This window comes from Gymnoscopelus microlampas (genome assembly GCF_963454915.1).
Source record: "Gymnoscopelus microlampas genome assembly, chromosome: 1".
Lineage (NCBI taxonomy): Eukaryota > Metazoa > Chordata > Actinopteri > Myctophiformes > Myctophidae > Gymnoscopelus > Gymnoscopelus microlampas.
In genome coordinates, this window is record NC_139962.1 from 60450981 (window position 1) to 60475879 (window position 24899).

General features: G+C 42.4%; 1 protein-coding gene across 1 annotated transcript in view; it reads right to left on the reverse strand.

The window, feature by feature from the left end:
• Positions 1–5342: 5342 nt before the first annotated feature.
• LOC311045874 (uncharacterized protein) overlaps positions 5343–24899 on the reverse strand; it is a gene marked incomplete at its 5' end in the record, with an annotated part of 43898 nt that continues 24341 nt past the window's right edge. Inside the window, 11 exons of the mRNA XM_084057941.1 lie at positions 5343–6560; positions 9137–9228; positions 10153–10479; positions 12199–12591; positions 14122–14230; positions 15478–15810; positions 16609–16659; positions 17469–17566; positions 17733–17922; positions 19492–19635; positions 20588–20806. Coding sequence (XP_083914067.1) covers positions 6432–6560; positions 9137–9228; positions 10153–10479; positions 12199–12591; positions 14122–14230; positions 15478–15810; positions 16609–16659; positions 17469–17566; positions 17733–17922; positions 19492–19635; positions 20588–20806 — 2085 coding nt within the window. The 3' untranslated portion in view covers positions 5343–6431. The remainder of the gene's footprint in view (positions 6561–9136; positions 9229–10152; positions 10480–12198; positions 12592–14121; positions 14231–15477; positions 15811–16608; positions 16660–17468; positions 17567–17732; positions 17923–19491; positions 19636–20587; positions 20807–24899) is intronic.

A 24899-nucleotide genomic window follows, 5' to 3' on the forward strand; every position in this document is an offset into this window, starting at 1 on the left:
GGCACAAAAGAGGGTAAAGTGTGAGGATTTATGAGGGAATTAAACACATTCAAAATAACTTGGGCTTTATGGCAATTGTTTTAGACTAGGGTGGGGAGATGTGTGTTTTGGCACGTTTGACGGCTTTCTAGTAATTGGACAGGCGGCCTCGTAGGATCTCTAGTGAGACATGCAGTTTATTATTCCGCCATTTTCTCTCTGCTTGCCTACGTGCGCGTCTGAGAGAGCGGGCTGAGTCGTTGAGCCATGGCTCAGAAAGTGCTTTGGTGCGTGAGATCTTGAGGGGGGCAACAGAGTTCAGGATATCAGTACATGTGAGGTTGAACCTATAGAAACCCTCATAAAAGCCTCATAAATCCTTGCACTTTCAAACTGGTCAAATGAGTACCTCTGCACTGAGAGCACCGATGTTAACAAGGGCGTGGAGCTATGAGCCGTTAAAAATGGCAGAGAATTGTGATGGAGTTGTGTGGTTAATCGCACGTGAGTAGCGTGCGGGGGCAGAAGAAATAAGCTCTGTGCAGGGAATAGAAACCGAGAATAAAATGGGAATGTGGTCGGAGATGGTTTTAGATAAGGGGCACAATACAATGGGGGAAACGGATAGTCCATAGGGACAGAACAAGGTCCAGTGTATGGCCCTTTATATGAGTCGGGACAGTGACGGACTGGGTGACTAACCAGAACAGCTGGGCTACCGGAGTCCACAGTTAAAAGGACTAACCCCTTCCCTCAAAAAGTGCAGTTCGCTGGGCTCTTTTTACAGCCCTGAAAATTCACCTTTCAGGAGGCCAAGAAAGGAGGTAGTACTATTTTCCTGTTAGACAGACGACCCCCCCTGTTCTTGTACATATAGTTTTTTATTTCCCCCTTTTTTATTTTTTTGTTGTACATAATGTTATCTTTTTCAGTTGTTTTGTATTGATATTTGAACTCTGGTGCCACTATATATGTCTATGAATTGAATATCAAGGACCTCGTTGGAAACAAGACTGCAAGGACTTTTATGAACATACCTTTTAGACAAAGTAACTGTGCTGTTTTACATTTTTGCCTAATAAAATATTCAAACAATCAATCAATCAGGTTAAAACAATCCAAGAGATTTAGGACGTCTTTGACTAAAGGTTTTGACTCGCAACATACATGAACATTAAACTCGTCTGATAAAAGTATGTGGGGGGGCGGGTATATCACTGCACAAAAAAAAGGGTGACAGATTCAATTCGAAAGACTGCAGTTGGAAGCTGGAGTAGCTGGGATAAGGCACGTCTCAGGGGGCAGAGGAGAGTTTTATGCAAGGGATAATGCATGGGGAGGTAGTCATTATTGAAATTTAAAGCCCGACAGGGCGATTAACCACCGAGGCGAAGCCGAGGTGGTTAATCGCCCTGAAACACTGCTACACCAGTGGGGCTACACCAGTGGGTCTAAAATTGGGGTCCAGGGACCCTCATGGTTCCTTGAGGGTGTTCCAAATGTCCTCTTGCGGGTGTGTAACTCTGAGAGTGTACAAATGGACCCGTAAGGGTCCATTTGGTTCCATCCCTTCCTGAACTCTTTCTCAAAACTACTGTCTCGTTTCTCATTAGCTGTTAGCTGTAGTAGCCTAGTAGTACTAAATAGGTTAGATTTTTTGGCAGGTTCCCAGGTGACAGTGGAGTGACAATTCAAGGACATTTAAGATCTTTTTTATTCCTAAAAAAAATAAGAAAGAAAAGAAAAAGACCATTACTGCACCAAAGTAATCAACAAACTATACTATAAAATCTGGTCAAACACTGGCCAACATTTTGAAAACAAAAAACGTCTCGCAAAGTGAGGCGTTTTGAGCTTAGATCTGCTATTTTCACAATATTTATCTGTGGAACTGAGTCAAACAAAAGTCAAAGAAAATTCCAGTTCAAATATGAATATTTGGGGGGGGTCACAGCCTGAAAAGGTTGAGAAGAGGTAGAGAAGTCCTGGGATGATACACTGCATAACCTCTACGTCCAACTGATGAACATCGATGGTCAATAACTAGGTTACACCTAGTGCTGCACTCTCTCCCCAAATGATACAAGGTGCCGTGCCACCCAGACAGGGAAGGGTCTACCCAGTTGTCAGTGCCAAAAGGCCGTCGGGAAATAGCCTGGGATCCAGCCTGCTTCACTACGTTCGGCGGATTTTTTTTTCTCACTTCGTTTCTCAGTCTGGAAAAGCCTCCTATCTACAAGAACAGGGCAGAGCCTCACAGCATCTGTCTAAATCATTGGTTCTCAAAGTGGGGTCCGGGGACCCCCGGGGGTCCTTGAGGGAGTTCCAGGGGGTCCCCAGCTAAATGATGGATAGTATAGGAACCAAATGGACCCTCATGAGTCTATAACTCTGAGTGTACAAATGGAACCAAATGGACGGGTCCATTTGGTTCCATTTGTACACTCTCAGAGTTAAATTAACATTGATCGGCTTTGCCGACATATCAAAGACTATAAAAATGGGACTCAACGGCTCCCTGCTCGTCACTCAGCATCAAGGGTTGGATTGGTCTAACCCAGTGGTTTTCAACCAGTGGTCCTTGGGGGGGTACCAGGGGGTCCCCAGCTAAATTAGTTAACATAGCGTCACAATCATTTTAACTATTTAGCTTTGGCCATTAAAAAATAGCAGATCTACAAGCTCATACCGCGGCACCAAGTGCCGCGCTATGAGCTTGTAGATCTGCTATTTTTGAACCCCATGAGTATGCAAGCCAACAGTACATTTACACAATCGGTATTATTCAGTAGAACCAATCCTTTCCAAGCCCTCATGTGTTGACAATGCATATCAGAGTCACTACAAAGTAAACATTCTACATAGATGTACATTTCTGCCTATTTCTCCCATCTCCTATCTCCATTCAGATATTGACATTCTTTACTAGAATGTAGAGAGATATCCTGACTATTATGGCCAGTTTTAAACCGCTCAGAGCTTCCATTGTGAATCTACACATGAGTTTATATGCCTCAACCCCCAGACAGCCAGGCATTCTTTTTGGTTGGGGTTATGTAACAATATCTATTACACGGCTTGGTTGAATGCTTGATTCTGATTGGTCAGTCATCAGTCATTATTTCTTGATAATGATAATGATGCTCTATAACGGACCGCTGTCCGACTCAGAGCACCTGCTCATGTCAACCTGCGCTGCTTGGTTTCATGCTGTAATCCAACATGACAGCCATGTAAAAAACAAACTATGTCAACTAAACGTTGCTCTCAAGAATGTTTTTGAAAACATTTGAAGTGAGAAATAGACGATGCAATAACCGAAAAGTGATTCCATTTGATCCACCACACTTCCTTGTTTATCGTGCCGCAACAACGCAAGAATACCAAAACACAGTCGCCCCGGGGCAAATAGGCAAATCCAGCGGTAGGTAGAATGGGGGCAAGTGTGTTTTGGGTTACCTTAGACTACTGTCATTTGTTTTCCGAGGGGAACTTGTCCGCCCAGTCCAATACTTATGGAATACTTTCATTGCCGTAAGCAAGGAAATACTTCGTTTTGTTGTTACTTTTGGGTCACTTTATTTATTAAGTAGGAAATGTAAAGCCCTTCAGGGTGATTATCCACCTCCGCTCCGCGTCAGTGGATAATCACCCTGTTGGGCTTTAAATTACAATAATGACCACCTCCTCATACATTATCCCTTGCATATACATTTCACCACTTTTGCAGTAAAATAATTTCCTGTATGGAAGGCCTTTATTAGAGATGAGGAAAAACACTTGTTTGGTCTTGGTAGAGACATCTCCGTCTTGTCACTCACTAGCCTAAATGTCACTACACGTAGATCTGCTATTTTCGGTGACGACACTCACACACAACTACTGTAAGTATAAATCATGCAATAATAGAAAATAATACCTTTTTCTTTCTTGGCCATCAGAAGCTTTGAGGAAGTTCACCTACAGTATACATTGTAGTAACATTATCATGCATAATGTACATATTGGTGTTTTACAATCACACATCTTTTGACTGTTTAAATATAACTTTCAGACATACAGAGATTAGATTCAAATGCTGAGAACTCACAGAACTCACAGCTTCCAAACAACACATTGAACTCCTCTTTTCCAATGATCATTTTATTGGTAACTTATCGGTTGTATAGCTGACATTTAAACATGAGATCCTATACATTTAAGATGTCACAGAATCGGCAATGCTTTTTTTTATTCCACAGCAAGCATTGAAGGGGCTGAGAACCATCGATGTTATGCGTAAAACAAAAATATAATAATAGTTTCTGTTAATATTCTGACACAAAATTAAGTAACTTCATCAAGTTGCATTAAATTTCACAAGTTGGATGCAGCCAATAATGACATAAAAAATATCAAATGGGAGCAGTTTGTTACAATGAATGCATGACAGAGATGAACTGAAGCATTAATTAGCAGGTTTTTTAAACAGAAACATAATTTATTTACGTTAGTGATTGGGCGACCCAATTACCGAATTGTTAGCATACTGTATACCACATGGAAGCATTCCTGGCTGGCCGGACTATTTGCTTGCATTTCAATCGCCTACTCTATGTTTCGTGTCTCTGTACACTGTTTACCTATCAATGTCAGAAAAAAACTATAATGATGGATAACATTGAACTATGTCTAAATGAAGTAAAAAAAACAACAACAATATAAAAAATACAGCAATAAAACGCTAAAAACATTCAGATACATGAAACCAGTGCAGTCAATGTTGACTTGAGAGACATCTAAAAATAGAAAATATTTACAGGACAGAGGTTCTAGAAGTGGAAAGGAAAGTATTCCAATCAATCTTGAGACATCTAAACATACACAATATTTACAGGAGAGGTGTTCTTAGAATCATATAGCTGCCTTTTAGTGAGATGCAGTGATATAAGTGTTAAGGTCATGTTACTGTGTTTTATATTACCGTTATTACGGTGAATTATGCTTGGGCAGAAATGTGACGCATAATGTTTGGCGATTGTTGTTAATATTGGTACTATAGCAAGCAGACACAAAGCCTAGCAGAGACGTATTTACATTTTGTACCATTACACGCCAACCCTTTCACAGGAGCATACTTTAGGCTTGAATGTGTTACAGCATTGGTTCTCAAAGTGGGGTCCAGGGACCCCCAGGGGTCCTTGGGGGGGTTCCAGGGGGTACCCCAGCAAAATGTGTTAATATAGCATCACAATAATTTTGACCTTTTATACTTTTGGCTATTCAAAAATAGCAGATCTACAAGCTCATAGCGCGGCACCGAGTGCCGCGCTATGAGCTTGTAGATCTGCTATTTTTGACGAATCGTGAAAATGTGTGCAAATCTTTGAATATATATATATATTTTTTAAGCGAACATTTGTAGCACAAATCTTTGCTACTGGGGGTCCCTGGAACAAAATATTTGAGATGGGGGTCCGCGGCCAGATACATATAATTTTGGGGGTCCTTGACATGAAAAGGTTTGAGAACCACTGTATTACAGCATCACTGTGTGTTACGACTGGATTTACAAGAGGCAGCTCATGTTGTTCGTATCGTGGCTGTCGAGCAGACATTTATTATTTTCATAAATGAATGCCCCATGGTATACTTCGTCGTACAAAAGTAAAGAAAACAGCCTACCTGCAAGCTCACGACACTCAGTTGTGAGCTTGCAGATCTGCTATCTTCTGCTTCTTTCGCGACATGTTCATATAAAGGACATAGTTTTCCTTTAGAGACATGCTGTGCTGGTTGAAAGTGGTTACGTCTGTCAGTGGGTTTTATAAATATTTAAAAGGTGAAGCGATATTCTTTGCTAAAATAATTGTTCTTTAATAGCTCTTTATTCTGATAGCAATCACTCCTATAGAGTGTGCGTTCAGTAACGGGTCGATCCGTCTCTCCAGCTCTGTAGTAAACAGGAAATACATTTTCAGGTCAAGAAATCCAAGAAACCAATCAGGAGAGAGAATTTACACCGGATAAATAAAAGTGAAATTAGACGCGACGAAACAAACAAGTGAGCAGACACACCAATGATACCGGAACACCGGCTGATAAGTGATATTTGTGGGGTTCTCTCTCCTGATTGGGTAAAATTGGTATCCCGACCTGAAACTGTATTTTCAGTTTAATAAAGAGCTGGAGAGACGGGGAGACCCCTTTTTACTTGAACAAGCACTCTTTAACGATGATTATAACGATCAGAATATCTTCCCTTTATAACAAAAAAATATTTTAGTTTGAACCCAAAAATATCACTTACTATATGATGAGTATGACTAAATTATCGCTATATTGGATCCATTTCGGACACGGGTTCTTTTCCCGCCCACTTTAACCGTTTTGGGGGGAAATACAAGGCTTCCAACCGACAGTGCCAGGTTAAATCCTAAACGGTATGGAATGTTCCAGATGTGTTTGTGTGTTTACTGAACGTGACAGTTCTCCTCCTGGCCCCCGTCTGGGTCGGCTTTCCCGCCATCCTCACAGCCGTCAATCCCAGGGGTTACCATGGCGACGGAGGAGGGACTCTGGAGGGACAAGGACCCCAACACCTGGAGACGGAACAACAAGGGACAGAAAGAAACATTTAAGAAACAGAAAAGTCACGTTCTGCAGAACTGCAGTGGCTCTCAAATCGTTTTCATGTCAAGGACCCGCACCCAGTGCCGCGCTATGAGCTTGTAGATCTGCTATTTTTTTTTGGAAAAATCGTGAAAAATGTGTGCAAATCTTTAGTTTGAATATATACTTTTTTAAAGCGAAAGTTTTTAACACAAATCTTTGCTTCTGGGGATTTCACAAATGTCTTCTAAATCCTAAAGTACTTTTTTGATATATTTTTTTTACTTATGTTGCTATATTATCAATGGTTTTCAAACATGTCAAAGGCCCCCAAAATAATATGTATTTGACCGCGGACCCCCTCCCATCTAAAAAAAATATTTTGTTCCAGGGACCCCCAGAAGCAAAGATTTGAGTTAAAAATGTATATAAAAGATTTGCACACATTTTCAGGATTTTTCTAAAAAATAGCAGATCTACAAGCTCATAGCGCGGCACTCTGTGCCGCGCTATGAGCTTGTATATCTGCTATTTTTTAAATAGCTAAAGACATTAGTAAAAGGCACTTCCACATTGCTGGAGTGTGGAAGTGCCTGGGACGGCCCCAGATGACTTGGAAGGGAAGCCCCTTTATAGTCATCGTTTGACGTTTGGTTTGCTAAATATAGGCTGGTAATGGGACATAATATCCGGTGGCGAGTATGTCTGTGGTTAAAGACGGCTTTGGGAAAGTTGATTAAGCTTTTTTGTGGCCTTCCCACACTCTGGTACACACACTGCACTGTTTCTCAACCAGTGGTTCACGGACCTCTAGTGGTCAATGGCATAATTTCATGTGGTCCAAAAAAGATATTGTTAAATATTGTACTTTTTACTCCAGTCCAGCTATTTGAAAACTTTAGTTACAAGTTACTTGGTAGGTTTAGATTAATATTACAAAACATACAGTAGCTAATTAACCAATATTTTATACATACTTCATATATTTGAAAATAGCAGATCTACAAGCTCACAGTGCATCACATCGCAACACGTTGTGAGCTTGTAGATCGGCTATTTTCAAATGGCCGAAATGTATATAGGGCTGAAGTGGATAATGTATGTTTTGTAATAATAATCAAAGTAACTAAAGTTTTCAAATAATTGTAGTGGAGTAAAAGTCCAATATTTGCCTCTGAGATGTAGTGGAGTGTGGAGTGGGGTGTAGTGGAGATGTTGTGAGCTTGTAGATCGGCTATTTTCAGCGCGCAACCAAGTGTAAAATGAGCCGTCAAGGCACCGCCAAAATCATTTTAGTCGACTAAATCAACTGTAGATTTAGTCGACTATAATCTTATGATATTTAGTAAGACTAAAACTAGACAAAAGAGTAAGAGTATTGAAAATTGGAAATACTCCAGTAAAGTAAAAATACCTCAAAATTGAAAGCACTTTTTTACGGTGTATAGTGTTGTATATCGTCTCCGTCAGGTGGAAACCTGATATGTCCAAAACTATATACTGTACTTTTCAGGATTCAAATTCAAAAACAGCAAAAGTAGCAGATCTACAAGCTCGAATGATCCACTACTTTTGTGTGAGGCTGTAGTATGATCAAGTAGGGCGTTCATTTGCAAAAACAAACGCAAAAAGTTAAAATATGGAGATAAGAGGTTTCTGCCGGACAGTGACGATTTGATGTTCATTATTAATGGAGTCTTTTACATGTCAAGGACCCACACATTGATTTGTATTTGGCCGCGGACCCCCATCTGAAAATGTTGTGTGGCAGGGACCCCCAGAAGAGAAAATACAACAACCCCTGGACCCCTGGGGGTCCCCGGACCCCACTTTGAGAACCAATGCAATAATGGCCTTACCTTATTTGAAAAGACGTTGTGGCAGGGAGACCCACCATAAGAGAAGATTACTTACTCTTTGAAGATTTTTCACAACTTCTAGAGAAAATATCATTGTGGAATAGCCCGATCTGCAAGCTTGCAATGCCCGGACACAAGTGTTGATTTCGTCGACTAAAACTATGACGAAAAATGTTCGTCGACTACCTTTTTCCACTGACGAAAACTAGATAAAAATGACTAAGCTAAGCTACGATGACTAGAACTAAAGACTAAATATATTGACAATTTCGTCAACAAATAAAAACTAGACTAAAATGTTAGTGAGGGACGAGTGGAGGAGAGATCCGGTAGAACTAAAAGACAAGTCATTTTATGTTTGGTTACGATCGGGTGTAGCGCTCTGAAAATAGCAGATCTACAAGCTCACAACGCGTCGCAGCGAGCTTGTAGATCGGCTATTTTCAGCGTGCAACCAAGTGTAAAATCAGCCGTCAAGGCACCGGCAAAAACAAATTTAGTCGACTAAATCAACTGTAGATTCAGTCGACGATAATCTTATGATATTTAGTAGACTAAAACTAGACAACTAAAACATTTCAGATGACAAAAATATGACTAAAACTAAATGGAATTTTATTCAAAAGACTATGACTAAAACTAAATCTGCTGTCAAAATCAACTATGTCCGGACCCCACTTTGAGACCCACTAGGAGGGAAGTCTCACCTTGTTGTCAGATGAACGAGGACTACGTCTCTTCACCGTGGTTCTCCTCATGATGAACGGACTGGCCTCACCCAGAGGGATGTCAGCGAAACCTGACCCCACGCGCACACACACACACACACACACACACACGTTAAAGGAGCACTCACTAGAGCACCGAAGTCTGACGTGATTTACACATCCTACCTGGTTTGCGGTTTTCCACCCCCGTTCTGAATCCCCATAGGCGTCTTTAATATCGCGTCAAATAAGAACTGTGTTCCAAAAATAAACAAATGACCCCGGCGGTTTGACTCTTATGGATATGAAGCATCAACTGACGGTGAGAAAACGATAATGTTACTTCCGCCGAATTAGTTACATTTTTGCCAGAAACAGACTGTATCAAATATGAGTGACTGACTATCATAAACGATACAGAGCCTCCTCTCTGACAATATCGCAGAGACAGTTTGTTTATTTTTGGACCACAATTCTTATATGAGACGATTCTAAGATGACCCAATGTTATTCTCCATAGAGAAATGACTTTACGAACCAGGGGATGAACGAGTGACGTCAGGACCTCTGTACTCTCGTTGCTCACTTTTGATCAGTATTCTAAACCACTCTTATCTCATTGTTGTCATACAAGGACGTAGAGCCTTTGTCCTACTCCTCCCGCCAAACACTCCCCGCTGACAGGTGCCGCCCCCCCCCCCCCCAGCCCGTAGGAGTACGTGCAATGGCCAATTGTGTTTGTGTAGACGCTCGACAAAGCCGGATGCACCACGGTGGATTCGAACCCACAACCTCCGTGGTGGTGGGCAGTGACTTTACCACTGCGCCACCCGAGCGCTACTTTTGGTACTTTAAGTACATTTACTACTTTTATTACATTTATTACTTTTCTTACTCAAGTACATTTAGAATTGCACTCTCTTACTTGTAACGAAGTGTTTCTACATCGCAGTATTGATACTTTTACTTAAGTAAAAAATGTTGAATACTTTTTCCCACCAGTGCTCAGTACTGACCTCTTTGCACCAGCTCGGGAAGTCCTTCCGGCCGGAACTCGTCGTCGCCCGGCTCACTTCCTGGCGGTCGCGGCGTGGTCGCCGTGGAGACGTTGTCTCGGATCCTCTTGGCGAGGTCGTGCAGGGCCTCCTGGGCTTTGGTCGGGGTGTTCTTGACCCCGTGACCCCGTTTCCTTGGAGACGACCTCTGAGGAGGGGGATGGCGATCGCCCCCGGCCACCGCCGCCGCCGGAGCCGTGTTTTCGGCGTTGTCGTCCTCCAGCGCCCCCTGCCGTTTGGAGGCCGACAGCCTCTCTGAACGCCGGCGTTTGGCGCCGCTGGCGCTGCCTGTCACGATCATGACATTAACCCATTAATACCTGGAGCGCATCTGTGTCACTTTAGATTTCTTTGGCTATTCAAAAATCTTAATACATTTTTTTTTTTTTTTTTTTTCAAAAAACTGTTAGGATTTAGAATACATTTTTAAGAATGGCCTCAGGTCTTAATGGGTTAGACTTTGTAAAGTAAAAGTGCACAGGGCAGACATGACAAATAACCTAAATACACAAAGATATCACTCAAAATGACTGGTACCAATAATGAAAATAAATAATACCCATAAGGCCATCATCATCCATCATCATCCTACATCATCCTATAATTCTACAGAGCTCTGTGAGTGAGTGAGCGTGTCCCCAAAATCTCTTCTGCCCGGTTCTCCTCAGCGGCTCGAGTAATGGATCTGCATTTTGCACACAGCCATTGACCATTACCATGTGCACGGAACAGCGAAGCCCGTTTTTCGCTTTCCCCAAATGTCAGCTGTTTATTAGCGTTTTTGTGTTCGCTGGCTCCCGGGTTGCCAAATGATGTGCGTGAAACAAGCGCCGCTGTTGCCACATCCGTGAAACAAGCGGACCATGACGCACTTTGGGTGCTCATATCCCTATCCCTGGTATACTTAAAATGGTAAAAAGTTTCTTGTTAAAAGGTTACAGCACTATATTGTGTATGAGGGTTTGTTCAGTAACAGGGGTGTCCCGGTCTCTCCAGCTCTTTAATAAACAGAAAATACATTTTCAGGTAGGTGACAACATTTCAGCCAATCAGAAGAGAGTACCCATTTATCCAATTTTGCCTGCTAATTTATTTGTGTCATCACTTCCAATGTCACTGTATCCTTGTCTGAGTTCTCCATCCTGGTATCCTGACCTGAAAATGCATTTTCTGTTTAATAAAGATCTGGCGAGACATGGAGACTCTTGTTACTGAACAAATCATTTAGCCTACCTTTAATTAAATGTGTGGGACAAAACTAAAATAGCAGTTCTACAAGCTCACAATGTTTGTAGCTGGTAGATCTGCTATTTTTGAAAATGTATTCATTTTTCAACAGATGAATTCACACAGATGAATGGAAGCGATTATGCACGACTGCAATCATCACAAATAATTGCGATCAGGCAATAATAATAAAAAATAGGGCTGGGACTCGATTTAAAAAAAAATCTAATTAATTAGAGGCTTTGTAATGAATTAATCGCAATTAATCTTATTTTAATCGCATATCAATATTTTACCTGAGAACAGTAAAAAGCAAGTTTTCAAATGGATTTTGGCATACGTCTTTAAGTACATGTACTGTACTTAAGTACAATTTTGAGGTATTTGCACTTGACTCTCGAGTATTTCCAATTTCTAATACTTTTACTTCTACTCCAGTAACTCCACTATATCTCAGAGGCAATTATTGTACTTTTCACTCCACTACAATTATTTGAAAACTTTAGTTACTAGTTACTTTGTAGATTTCGATTATTATTATAAAACATACAGTACCATGTAACCATGTGAAAATAGCAGATCTACAAGCGCAAGGCATTGTGAGCTTTACGGAGGCTGGTAGAGTGTGTTGTTGTTACTGATGTTTTCAAGTAGTTTAATTCATTATTAATAAAAATCGCGTGCATGTGACCCCCCACCGCATCGTGGAATAAAGTCCCGGCCCTAATAAAAAATAATGATAACTGTAATAACAAAGTAATAATTCGTGACAGGCCGCACCGTTAGCGCTGCCCGGCTGGATGCCGACGGCGTTAGCCTGTTGGCTAGCCGTGAGGTGCTCCAGACGCGCCGTCAGGCTGTCGTTGGTCTCCTCCAGGCTGTGGACCCGGAGCATCAGGCTGCAGTATTTCTCCACGCTCTCGTCCGACTCTCTGCTCTTCTCCTCCAGCGCCTCCCTCGCCTCGTCCAGCTCCTCGCTTCGGTCTTCCAGAGAAGACCTCAGTTCTGCCGCCGCGCGCTCCTTCTCCTCCAGGGAGGTCTTCAGGTCGTCGGCCTCCCGGGTCTTCTCCTCCAGGGAGGTCTTCAGGTCTTGCACAGCCTTGTTTTTCTCCTCTTTCTCCTGCTTCAGCTGTTCCACTTCAGCCAGCGCCGCCTCACTGCTGCTGCCGCCTGCTGGAGCACAACAGAAGATGCTTTTAAAAAAGGGAGAGTTTGTGTTTTTTTTTGGCACAATGATCACCCTCCTCGCCAAGCTTCCCTTTGTGTTCGTATAGAGTCTATACGAACACCTTGGTGCAGCCTGTTTGGCTGAGAGTCTATGCTATTGACTCTCAGCCTAACACAGTGGTTCTCAAACCTTTTCACGTCAAGGACCTCCATATCAAAACATTTTGTTCCAGGGACCCCTGCAGAAGCAAAGATTTGCACAAATGTGCTATATTTTTCAAAAAATAGTAGATCTACAAGCTCATAGCATGGACGCTCCATTATGGAGTGATCGCGCGCCGAAAATGGCTCGTTTTCACCACGTAAAAAAAAAAAAAGGAGATCCGGAGGTTTTTCTCAAGGAGATATAATGGGAGTGGACGGAAGGGAGTTTTTTTGGGGACGGTGATCCATCTGTCCCTTCCATTTATGAGGCACCGTGGGTGATTCCAAAGTTGCGCTAGCCCACCCCTTGTGGAGAAAAAAAAAAGGGGGGAAAAAAATGCCTCACAGAGATCTCCGGTTACGGCACTCAACGTGCGTCTTTGCAAAACCGAGAATTCGCGGTTTTGGCACTCAATGTGTTAACTCATTTTCCTGGGGACCCCCTGGTACCACCCCCAAGGACCCCTGGGGGTCCCCGGACCCCACTTTGAGAACCAACGGCCCAACAGACTGCACCGCGGTGGATTAAAACCCCTAGCTGCAGGTTACTTTGTTTGTTTGTTTTGAGTTAATGCCCAACTGTCCAAAAGAACAGATCTACAGTTTTGTGTGTGTGTGTGTGTGTGTGTGTGGAGCAGGGCCAGACTAAAATCGCACTGGCAGATTCGTCTGGTCCCAGGCTAGTGTTGTGTGTTTGTGTATACTTGTGTTGTGTGTTTGTGTTAGCCATGGTTCACATGACGCTTGTATACAAGCGTCATGGTGCCATGTCCCCCAGGTTTATCGGTTTATTTATTTTTGTTACATTGCCAACTCTCACATGTACATAAACGTTCAGATTTCAAATATAAAGTGCTTACCCCCGAGCCACGGATGTTACAAGGCGATGCGACCTGCAACAAGTACCCTTATCGCCCGTATTGTTCAATAAAAAGCATTTTAATCCGATCGCCGGCCATTTTCTCCAAATTTTCTCCTATACTTTCAACCATGCGACACCTAATGGTTGGGAGGTGTATTGCACTCTGATACATTACAACAAAAAAAGAAACCAAAAAAGAAAATGGCCGGCGATGGGATTAAAATGCTTTTTATTGAACAATACGGGAGATACGGGTACTTAATGTGGTCCGCATCGCGAGGTAACATCCGTGGCTCGGTGGTAAGCACTTTATATTTGAAATCTGAACGTTTATGTACATGAGAGAGTTGGCAATGTAAACAAATAGAACACCGCGAAAAACCAGGGGGACATGGCACCATGACTGTCATGGTATGACAGTCATGTTTCAGGGCTATGTTTGTGTATACCTGTGTTGTGTTTGTGTATACCTGTGTTGTGTAACAGCGCGTCCTTCTCTTCTTCCACTTGTTTACAGCGGTTCATCCACAGAGACATCTTACTGTTGGCAGCGTCTCTCTCTTTAACCACACAACTCACCTAAAGACACACACACACACACACACACACACACACACACACACACACACACACACACACACAGACGAGGCTATAAGATGGGAGACAGAGACGGATGTGTGCGTCTAGCCGACTAGTCTATTAACCACTTAAACCCTCTATACTTAGTAAATTAATTTGACCAGGGTCAGCTCTGTACTTGGTCCAATCTCTTTCCCCTCTAAACCGGATATGGGGGGTATGGGGGTTTCAGTTACAGTGTCTTGAGAGTTGAGACAACTGAATTGAATAACCCATCATCACAGAATGCCCTCTTTTTTCTACAGCATTTAATACAATATTTAATACAATATTTGGTTATTTTTTAATATGATCTTATTAACCCATTAAGACCTGAGGCGATTCTTAAAAAAAATCTAAATCTCAACAGTTTTTTGAAAAAAATATGGAAAATATTTTTTCAAGATTTTTCAAAAATAGCAGATCTACAAGCTCGTAGCGCGGCACTCGGTGCCGCGCTATGAGCTTGTATATCTGCTATTTTTGAATAGCCAAAGAAACCTAAAGTGACACAGATGCGTTCCAGGTATTAATGGGTTAAGCATTGCTCAATGCCTTTTATATGCTCTTTGGCCTTATAGATTGACGTATATTCAGTTTTGTCTGTATTCTGAGTGTTCCCTTATATTTTAGATAAGTCATGTGGTTGGTTATTATAATCATCTTTTAACCCATTAAGACCGGGAACGTGTTTGTGTCATTTTAAGATTTCTTCGTCTCTTCAAAAATAGCAGATCTACAAGCTCATCGCGTGGCACAGAGTGTGGTTCTCAAACTTTTTCATGTCAAGGACCCTCAAAATGATATGTATTTGGCCGCAGACCCCCATTAGAAAATATTTTTTTCCAGGGACCCCCCAGAAGCAAAGATTTGAGTTAAAAATGTTTGCTTTAAAAATATATATATATTCAAAAATAGCAGATCTACAAGTTCATAGCTTGTAGATCTGCTATTTTTGAACAGCCAAAGTATAAAATATGGATATTAAGTGGTTACACAGATGCGTTCCCGGTTTGAATAGGTTAAACGTCAGTGAAATCGGACGGACAGACAGACAGAGTTTACCTGCTGACAAACAGAATGGTTGTAAGTGTGCGCCTGTTGATAAGACAGGTTGTGTGTGTGTGTGTGTGTGTGTGTGTGTGTGTGTGTGTGTGTGTGTGTGTGTGTGTGTGTGTGTGTGTGTGTGTGTGTGCGTGCGCGCGTACCCGTTGTGTGAGCTGCGAGACAGTCAGGTCGCGCGCCTCCCTCTCCTCCTGCAGGGTTAGCTGCCGCAATCGTTCCTTCTCTTCGTCCGTCCTCCGCCTCTCCTCCTCCGCTCTCTCCTTCTCTCGTTCCGCCGAAGACAGAGCGGCGGAGAGCAGCCTCTCTCTCTCCTCCTCTTGTCCGTCCAGCGCTCTCTCCAGCTCCTCCAGGCGACTCCGCAGTCTCTCTCTCTCTTTCTCCGCCTCCTCCAGCTGAGCCTGAAGACCGTCCGCCGTCTCTGTCCGTCTCTCCAGGTTCTGTTTCTCCTCCAGGAGAACTCGCTTCTCCTCCTCCAACTGGACAAAAAACATAAAGAGGAGGAGGAACCACAGAGGAAGAGTGAAGGAGGAGTAAAGAGAAAGGAGAAATCAGTGGTGTACTGTAGCTAAGTACTGTACTCAAGTAGAATTTTGAGGTACTTTTACTTTACAGAGTATTTACAATTGTCTATACTTTTACTCCGCTACATCTCAGAGGCAAATATTGTACTTTTACTCCACTACAATTATTTTTAAAACTTTAGTTAGTAGTTACTTTTCAGATATAAATGATTACATTATAAAACATACATTAACCACTTTAGCCCTATTTTATACATAGGCTATTTGAAAATAGCTGATCTACAAGCTCACAACGCGTCGTACCGCGGCGCGTTGTGAGCTGGTAGATCTGCTATTTTCAAACATTTTGGTACTTTTACTTTTGGTACTTTAAGTACATTTTGATACCAATACTTTTATACTTTTACTCAAGTACATTTTTTATTTCTGACTTTTACTTACTTACTCTACATTGCAGTATTGATACTTTTACTTAAGTAAAACATTTGAGTACTTTTTTCCACCACTGGGAGAAACATATGTCAGATCAGTGATTCTCAAGAACTTGCAGATGAGCTACTTTTTGCTACATTTGAATCCTGAACACAGTTTTGATGTTTCCACCCAACAGAGGCAGACATATCACAGCTACAGGTGCCAACAACACCACTAGCTGGTGATATAATCACAATATTTGACCATTTCTCTCATATCATTGATTACGAATCAAACAACAGGACATTATATAACATATTGTTAACATTGTTCTCGTACCTTTCTCTTCTCCTCTTCGTTCTCCTCTAGCTCAGCCTTGGCCATCTCAGCCTGAAGGAAACACAGGTTTAACACATTATGAATGAACATAAAGAAACACAGGGTTTAACACATTATGAATGAACATAAAGAAACACAGGGTTTAACACATTATGACATGAACATAAAGAAACACAGGGTTTAACATTATGAATAAACAGAAGAATGAATTCATTTAGCCTGAAAGACACATCAGCTCAGGGATCACCTCCTGCTGAATGTCATACAGCGCCCTCCTCTGGTAGGAAAGTATCATGGCTGTTTTGTTTAAAATGTGATCTAAACTGACACCAAGTTAGAAATAGAGTGCTAGAGCACCAATTTGATTACTGATAATTTGACCCACATTTGATCAAAAAGCACAATATATTCTATTGAATTTGAAAAACCCAGATTTTATAAAAGTGTAGATTTGAGAAAATTTTACTTGCAAGCCAAAAAAAAAACAAAAAAAAAAAGACTAAATAACTAAAACGTTTAATTGTTGATACAGATGTTGTAAAAAAAAAAAAAGGCAAATAAGGGGGCCTGGGCCGGCGGTCCAGGCACACTAGGCTGCAATGTAGCCTGAGAGCGTGTCGCGGGTTCGAGTCCCGATCCCGACGGCCTTTGCTGCGCGTGTCACTCCCCATCTCTCTCCCCATTTCCTGTCAGTATACTGTCCTATAAATAAAAGGCATAAAAGCCCCCCCCCCCCCCCCCCCCCCACAAAAAAAAAGGCAAATAATGACTGATATATATATATATCCGCCGAAACCGTTATAGTGGTCTGCCTCTAGTTAGAATAATCTATATTTAAATCATTGTGTGTGATTGAATACCTGTAAGACAGCCTCTTCCAGGCCGTTTTCAGCCTCCTCTCTCTCTCTCTCCAGAGCATCAATTCGGTCCTGCAGGGTGTCACACTTCCTCTGGGCATCTAGAGACGCACACACACACACACACACACACACACACACACACACACACAGAGTTATGTTTACATTTGACTGAACGTTGCACCGTTTTCACTTGGAGATAAGAGGTTTCTACTGGACAGCGACGATATATAAAGACCGAGCGAGAAGCTGGGTAGAACATCGAACCTTTCAGCAGCTCTCCCATCGTCTTCTTCTTCCTCTCGTCCGACTCCATGCGGACTTTCAGCTTCTCGATGCCGTCCCTCATCTGCTGCACCTCGTCCTGGGTGGAGTTGAGGCGAGACGCGATCTCTCCTTTCTCCAGCAGAGACGACTCCAGGGACTGAGACAGACGACTCACCTCTCCTTCCAGAGTCTGGGGAACAAACAATAATGTTGTGCAATAATGTCTCATTTAAAACACTGTAGCTGTAAATGTTTAGTCACGTGATGGTGTCACACAAAAATAGCCGATCTACAAACTCACAAGGCGTCGCAACGTGACGCCTTGTGAGCTTGTAGATCGGCCATTCTGGAACATTTTGATAATGACGTGCCCAAAACAGGGATACCAGACTGAAAGTTGTTAAAGGGCAAGACCTCTTTGGTAGAGGTTTGGGTTGTGTAGTTACCTTGCCATGATTTAACTCCAAAGGTGGACAAGAAATCTAAAATAATTGCTCCATTGATTAGATGCTCCTCATTGACTTACATTGTACGCACACTTGTGTGCTGTCGCTGCTGTTGTATCCTACTGGCTAACCTGCCAGTGAGGACAGGCACTTAAATAATAATGCTAAAAAGGATAGCACCAGAAGCCCTAAGGGCTTGTTTCCATTGTGGTCCTGTGTATTCAATTCATCAAGACATTATAAAGACATACAGCACTACTAGGGATCATCAATACTAGGAGCAATAAAAGTATATTTACAGAAAAACAGTGAGAGTTTGTTTATTTTGGCAAGCTAGAAGACGTGTCTAGGTCCAGTTGCAAATTGCAGACAGGTGCTCTTTTATGGTGGTTTTGAAGGAGGGTAAGGACTAGGGAGTCACACTTTCTGATGGCTGGTGGTTGGGCATTCCACATTTTGGTGGCATAATAGTAGAATGAATTCATCCCCATGTTTGTGCCGAATCTGGGGGGAATGAGATCACTGGAGCTTCCTAGGGCTGTCACGATTACAAAATTTAAGTTGACAATTAATTGTCATACAAATGATTGTGATTAACGATTCAATCGTTTCTGTCGTTGAAAACTGGAGCATATGAATACAAATTACATTTATGTTTGCCGTTTAATCTTCGGAATCAAAAGTAACTTGACTTTACAAAGAAATTACTGACATATTTAATACATTTATAAATTGAAAAGAAATGTAAAGAAAAGCTGAAATAGCAGGTCTACAAGCTTACAACGTTGTAAGCTTGTAGATCTGCTATATATTTTTTTATGTATTTTTGATCATGGAAACGATTTTGACAATTTTGCTAAAATAATTGCGATTTATCTCAAATAATTGCGATTAGACGACAGGCTTAGAGCTCCCTATGGTGTTATTCACTCTTTTGAAGCAGGGGCGTAGCCACGGGTGGGCATAGGTAGGCCTGGGCTCACCCATTTGGTTTTTCTGCCCACCCAAAAAAAAAAGGAAAAATATATATGTAATTTTATTTTTTAATATCATATTTAGCCATTTTGATAACAGTGTATATAAATTGGTATCCGAAATCCATCACAAACCCGCCAAAAAAGTATCAAAAAACGCAAAAAAAACCACACATTTTCTTGCGCGCATGCACTTTTGAAGTAGTTTGACAGGTACATGGGCACTGGTCCCTTGAGTATCTTGAAGACCAGGTCCATTGCAAGATGCTGTACTCTGTCCTCTACCCTGAGCCATCCCACCCTAGCATAATGAGCAGGGGTTTCATATTCATTGTTCACCTGTATTTTGGTCAGCATGGTCTCAGAGGTGTAGCTGGCGGAGGTTTCGTCTTCTCTGACCGTGTGAAGTCGTTTGACAAGTTCCTCCATCTCTCTGCTCTGCTGGGAGATGCTCTGCTCCAACAGCGCCACCTGCTGTCCCAGCTGCACAACAACACACACCACCATGCGTCATCAATGGGCGATGTATCCATATTATCTCTCTATTATGATATGAGACTAGATATATATTTGATGTAACTGTAATGTGAATTAATGCAATTTAATGTTGTAGTTTTTTTTATGCATTTTGTAATGTTAAAGGGATAGTTCAGCCCCCAAATAGGCTCTATGCACAGCAGCCATAGTGTGAAGACATTCACAGGTGTTGCCAATGATACTAATGAAGGCTCTGTTCCATTCTGGTCAAACAGTCAGGGTGCTGATGTTGTGCAGGTTGACTCAATGAGCCCCTTGCGGATGTGTAACTCTGAGAGTGTACAAATGGAACCAAATGGACCCGTACAGGTCCATTTGGTTCCATTTGTACACTCTCAGAGTTATGGGGGTCGTGGAAACCACTGTGCTGCACTAAATGGAACAGAGCCTTCATTAGTATCATTAGTAACACCTGTGAAGGAAGTGATAATATGGCTGCTGTGCATAGAGCCTATTACTTATTTTCTATCAATTACAAACCCCATGGACACTTGAATTCATGGAGATTCTTTGTTTTTTGTCGCATTCCTAAGCCGCTACTTTGATGAGCGGCGGCGGCTCCGGTAGGAGACACAAAGTGTCAACTTTGAGTCTCCTACCGGAGACATTAGCGTCTTTCTGCTGGTCATCAAATTATTGTCTCAGGAATGCGACAAAAACAAAAGAATCTCCATGAATTCACACGTACTGTAGCAACATGACCTATTGTGAACCTTTCTGAATAGGGCTTAAGTGGTTAAATAAAATGAAGTCGACTTTGTGTATTTTAAATGTACTCGTTTGCATAAATGTTGTCAAACAGAAACTTGAATCAAATCAAAGTTTTTCAAATCGATTAGAAAATGAAAAATAAGAATATGTAGTATACTATGCATGTTTCAAGAAACACAAACGGCACCTCCTGGTTCTCCTTCTCCAGTTTGTCCAGGCTGGTCTGGGAGGCCTGGTAGCACCTCCTCTCGGCGCGGCGGTCCTCCTCCAGGCCGGAGAGGAGCAGTCTGGTGTGTGCGTTGCTCTGCTCCAGGCCGTGGACCTGCTCCCTCCACTGCTCGGCCGCCTGCTGCATCTCCTCGCGCTCCTCCATGCAGGAGGCCAGCTCCGACCGCAGCTCGCCCGTCTACACATTACACACGTCTTCTGGTCAAGCTCCACATAAAATGCCTTTTCTCGTAATAGACCATATACACACGGCGGCCATTTTGCTATTAAGCGGACCTATTTTGGGCGGGAAACCCTTTTTGTAACTACACCTTTCAGGACGGGAACCCCTTTTTGGGGTTCTTGTTGCTATGTACAGTATATAGCAACATACATTTGTTGTAATTTTTGTGGGGCGGCGCCCCCTATAAGTGAGGTTTGGACACTGACCAATCCTGCACCGTGATTGGCCAATAGTCTACAACGCAGTCTACAACGCTAACCCTTCCACAGTCAACGCAAATCTATACTTTTGCAAAGTCAGCCAATCACATGACAGCTAGTGTCATCACCACTAGCTGTAATGTGATTGGCTGACTTTGCAAATTCAGGACTGTGATTGGCTAGCGAAACACATGACACATGTGCAGCCCTATGAATAGCAGTATGGACTTAAAAAAACACATTTATGTTTTTTTAAGTGAGTCATGTTGTGATGACCACACACCGCCCACTTCACACTGTATGTGATTTTCTTTTTAAATATTTGAAGTTTTTCAGAAAACTTAGGTCAGGATTTAGAAGGCGTTTTTAGAATCGGCCTCAGGTCTAAATGGGTTAATGAAATGCCACCCCGTTGCCACCCCGTTTCTTCAATGCAAAATGCCAAAATGGCCGCCGTGTGAATATGGTCTATACCAGTGGTTATGTCAAGGACACCCAAATTGACACTTATTAGCCCGCGGACCCCCATTTCAAAAGATAAGGCATGAACCCCCATAAGAGACGGCTCTAGCAGTGATTTTCAACCATTTTCATTTCAAGGATCCTGAGTTTGACATGCATGAGGCTACGGACCCCCATTTAATGACATTTCTATCTCTTGGATCCCAATTTATATTGTAAAATCTGTTAATTTAACTCAGAGAGTGTACAAATGGGGTTCCATTTGTACACTCTCTGAGTAACAGACCTATAAGGGTCCATTTGGTTCCCAACTATCGATCATTTAGATAGGGGGACCCCCTGGAACTCCCTCAAAGACCCCTGGGGGTCCCCAGACCCCACTTTGAGAACCACTGCTCTATACCAGGGGGTCTTCAACGTTTTTCAGCCCAAGGACCCTTTAGCCGAGAGATGAAACAGGGACCCCCCGCTACATATTGTATCAAATTGTGTTGCAGATTAGATTTTTTCATAGATAGATTCATAGACTTGTGAAGCCATCATGGTGGATTCATGTTAATGAGTATTTTCAGACATTTTACCAGTTAAACCGTCAATAATTTCTATACTTGGTCTGCTCTTTACACCAAACTACTTTGCCGAAAATAGACGATCTGCAAGCTCTGTGGGCTTGTAGATCAGCTATTTTTGGCTAACGTTCTCCTAACAATAGGGATGCTAGGGTTCAAAAATAATCCTATCACACAAAGATTTGGCTGTAGTAACTCTGAGGACCCCATAGGGGTCCCGGATCCCCCCCCTGTTGAAGACCCCTGCTCTATACAGTAAATTGCTTTATTCCTTTATACCAGGGGTCTTCAACAGACAGGAGGTCCGGGACCCCTAGGGGGTCCCCAGAGTTACAACAGGGGGGGGGGGGGGGGGGGGCGCCAAATCTTTGTGTGATAGGATCATGTTTTTTATATGAACCACTTGAACCCCAGTATCCCTATTCTGAGGGGAGGCATGCGTTAATCCGACAGACCTTTTCTCCGACTATGTGGCATCCGCGTGCGGTTAGGGTGCGGGTTTGGTTCGGGTTTACTGTTTAAAGGTGTAGTGAAATGAAAAATATGTTTTTCACACTTTTAGAGCATATCCGTGGTCATCATATGGGCATACCTAACAATAGATGCCCAAAAAAATGAAAAAAAAACATTTTTGTGTATTTTTATATCTAAAGTCCCTAAAAAGCCAATCTTAATTACTTCCTGTAAACGAAAACGTGCTGCGTGATGACATAACGCAGCCTTCATGAAGATAAATGAATCTTGATTACATGCACCTGTTTGATTCCCATAGCTGCACGTTCTTCAAACACAGCTGATTTTAATTACAGAGATACTCCGTTTTGAATCTCAATGGCCACAGTTACATGGACAGTTGTATTCGGAATGAATACACTTCTATTCGGAATGGATGAATGGATGAATTCATTCCGAATAGATTTGCTCATGTAAACACCCCAATTGGAATAGAATATTCCATTCCAGTCTGACCCGAATGCATTTTCATTCGGAATAGGAGGGGTGGTATAGACCGTTTGAATCGGGTTAAATCAATCGAAATTGACCATGTAAACACTTTATTCCAAACGCTCCTGTCCGTTTGGAATACATGCATTCCTTTGCGCATGTCTGTGCCTAGTAGGGCTGTCAGAATTGTCCAAAAATGACCTATCAAATCTCTAATTCAGCCACGGTTGGTGCTGAGAAGCGCTCGCTCCTGCGGGATAAAATGAATGATTCTAATAGCGTCATTTAATAAGCCTGTAATGGTTAAGCCCAGACTTGTCCAGGAGAACGGACGCTCAGAGGATTGCTGGCCTAGGCTACACTTATATATGGATCTTTTTCTAAACAGGTATTTTAGTCCTCAGTTTTTAAAAAGAATCCCTGGCCACATGACAAAGTTTTAAAAAAAAATCCCTATCCACACGTAAACGCAGAAACGCATTGATCATAGATTGTAGTGTTGCGCTCTCTCTCTCTCTCTCTCTCTCTCTCTCTCTCTCTCTCTCTCTCTCTCTCTCTCTCTCTCTCTCTCTCTCTCTCTCTCTCTCTCTCTCTCTCTCTCTCTCTCTCTCTCTCTCTCTCTCTCTCTCTCTCCATTTATTATTATAACGACCATGTGCGAATGCGCGATGACATCATCGTACGGTACCTACATGAGAAATGTGACAAATACTATAGGCTAGCCTACGTTTTACCGTGTCTGGTACCAATACAAAAAAAGAAACTGGTCTGAACTTGTAGATCTGCTACTTTTGCATTAAAACGGCGATGACAAAGGAACACAGGCTTGCACCGCATACAACGCTGCCTGGCCAGGAGTCGGTGCGTTGCTTACCGGCCTGCCTATACGACCGATAGACCTCCGCCGCGGAGGCACAAGGGGGCTATTGCCTCCTCCCATGCCCACCAGGGGAAGCTCTGCTCCGGGTAGTGGCCCCTGGTCCATGCCCGGGCGTAGGCGGGAACCACTTTGCGCATGTCAAAAGTTATATTCTGAATGAATGCTTTGGTCGTGTAAACGAGGAATACTTTTATTTAGGTCCCATGTAAACAGGTGAGTGGATCAGATTCCTCTATTCAGAATGAGTTCATTCGGAATGAATTCATTCTGAATGAATACATGAGTGTCCATGTAACTGTGGCCATTGAAGATGAGTGTATTACTCATTTTAAACTTCATCTGCACACTAAAATATGTATCTCAAAACATTATAGGTTAGAAATAAGCCAGGTAGTAGCAAACGTGCTTCACTGGCCGGTGGCCGTCTCTCTCTCACTTGTAAACAAACACTACTGTTGCGCACGGCTGAAGTGATTGAGATCCAACGTCCCATAGCCTGAAGAGATGGGACCTTCTGATTGGTTTAGAGTCGGTTGAGCCGGCGTTTCAGGCTGAACCTTCAAAATAAAATGACCGAAAATGTCACTGCAGTGCGTCTTTAATGTCGGAGCACTGCGCTGTCGCCCATTCTGAGAGGAACATTAGCCAAAAATAGCAGATCTACAAGCTCACAACGCCGCGCAGTGATCTGCTAGTATCTGCTATTCAAAGAGGTTTGGTGTAGAGGGGAAAACAAAGACTAAATATTGACGGTTCAAGTGGTTAAATGTCTGAAAATACACATTAAGGCTCTATTCACAGCAGCCATATTATCACTTCCTTCACAGGTGTTACCAATGATACTAATGGAGGCTCTGTTCCATTTAGTCTAGCACAGTGGTTTCCACGACCCCCATAACTCTGAGAGTGTACAAATGGAACCAAATGGACCATTTGGTTCCATTTGTACACTCTCAGAGTTACACACCTGTAAGGGGCCATTTGGAAGCCCA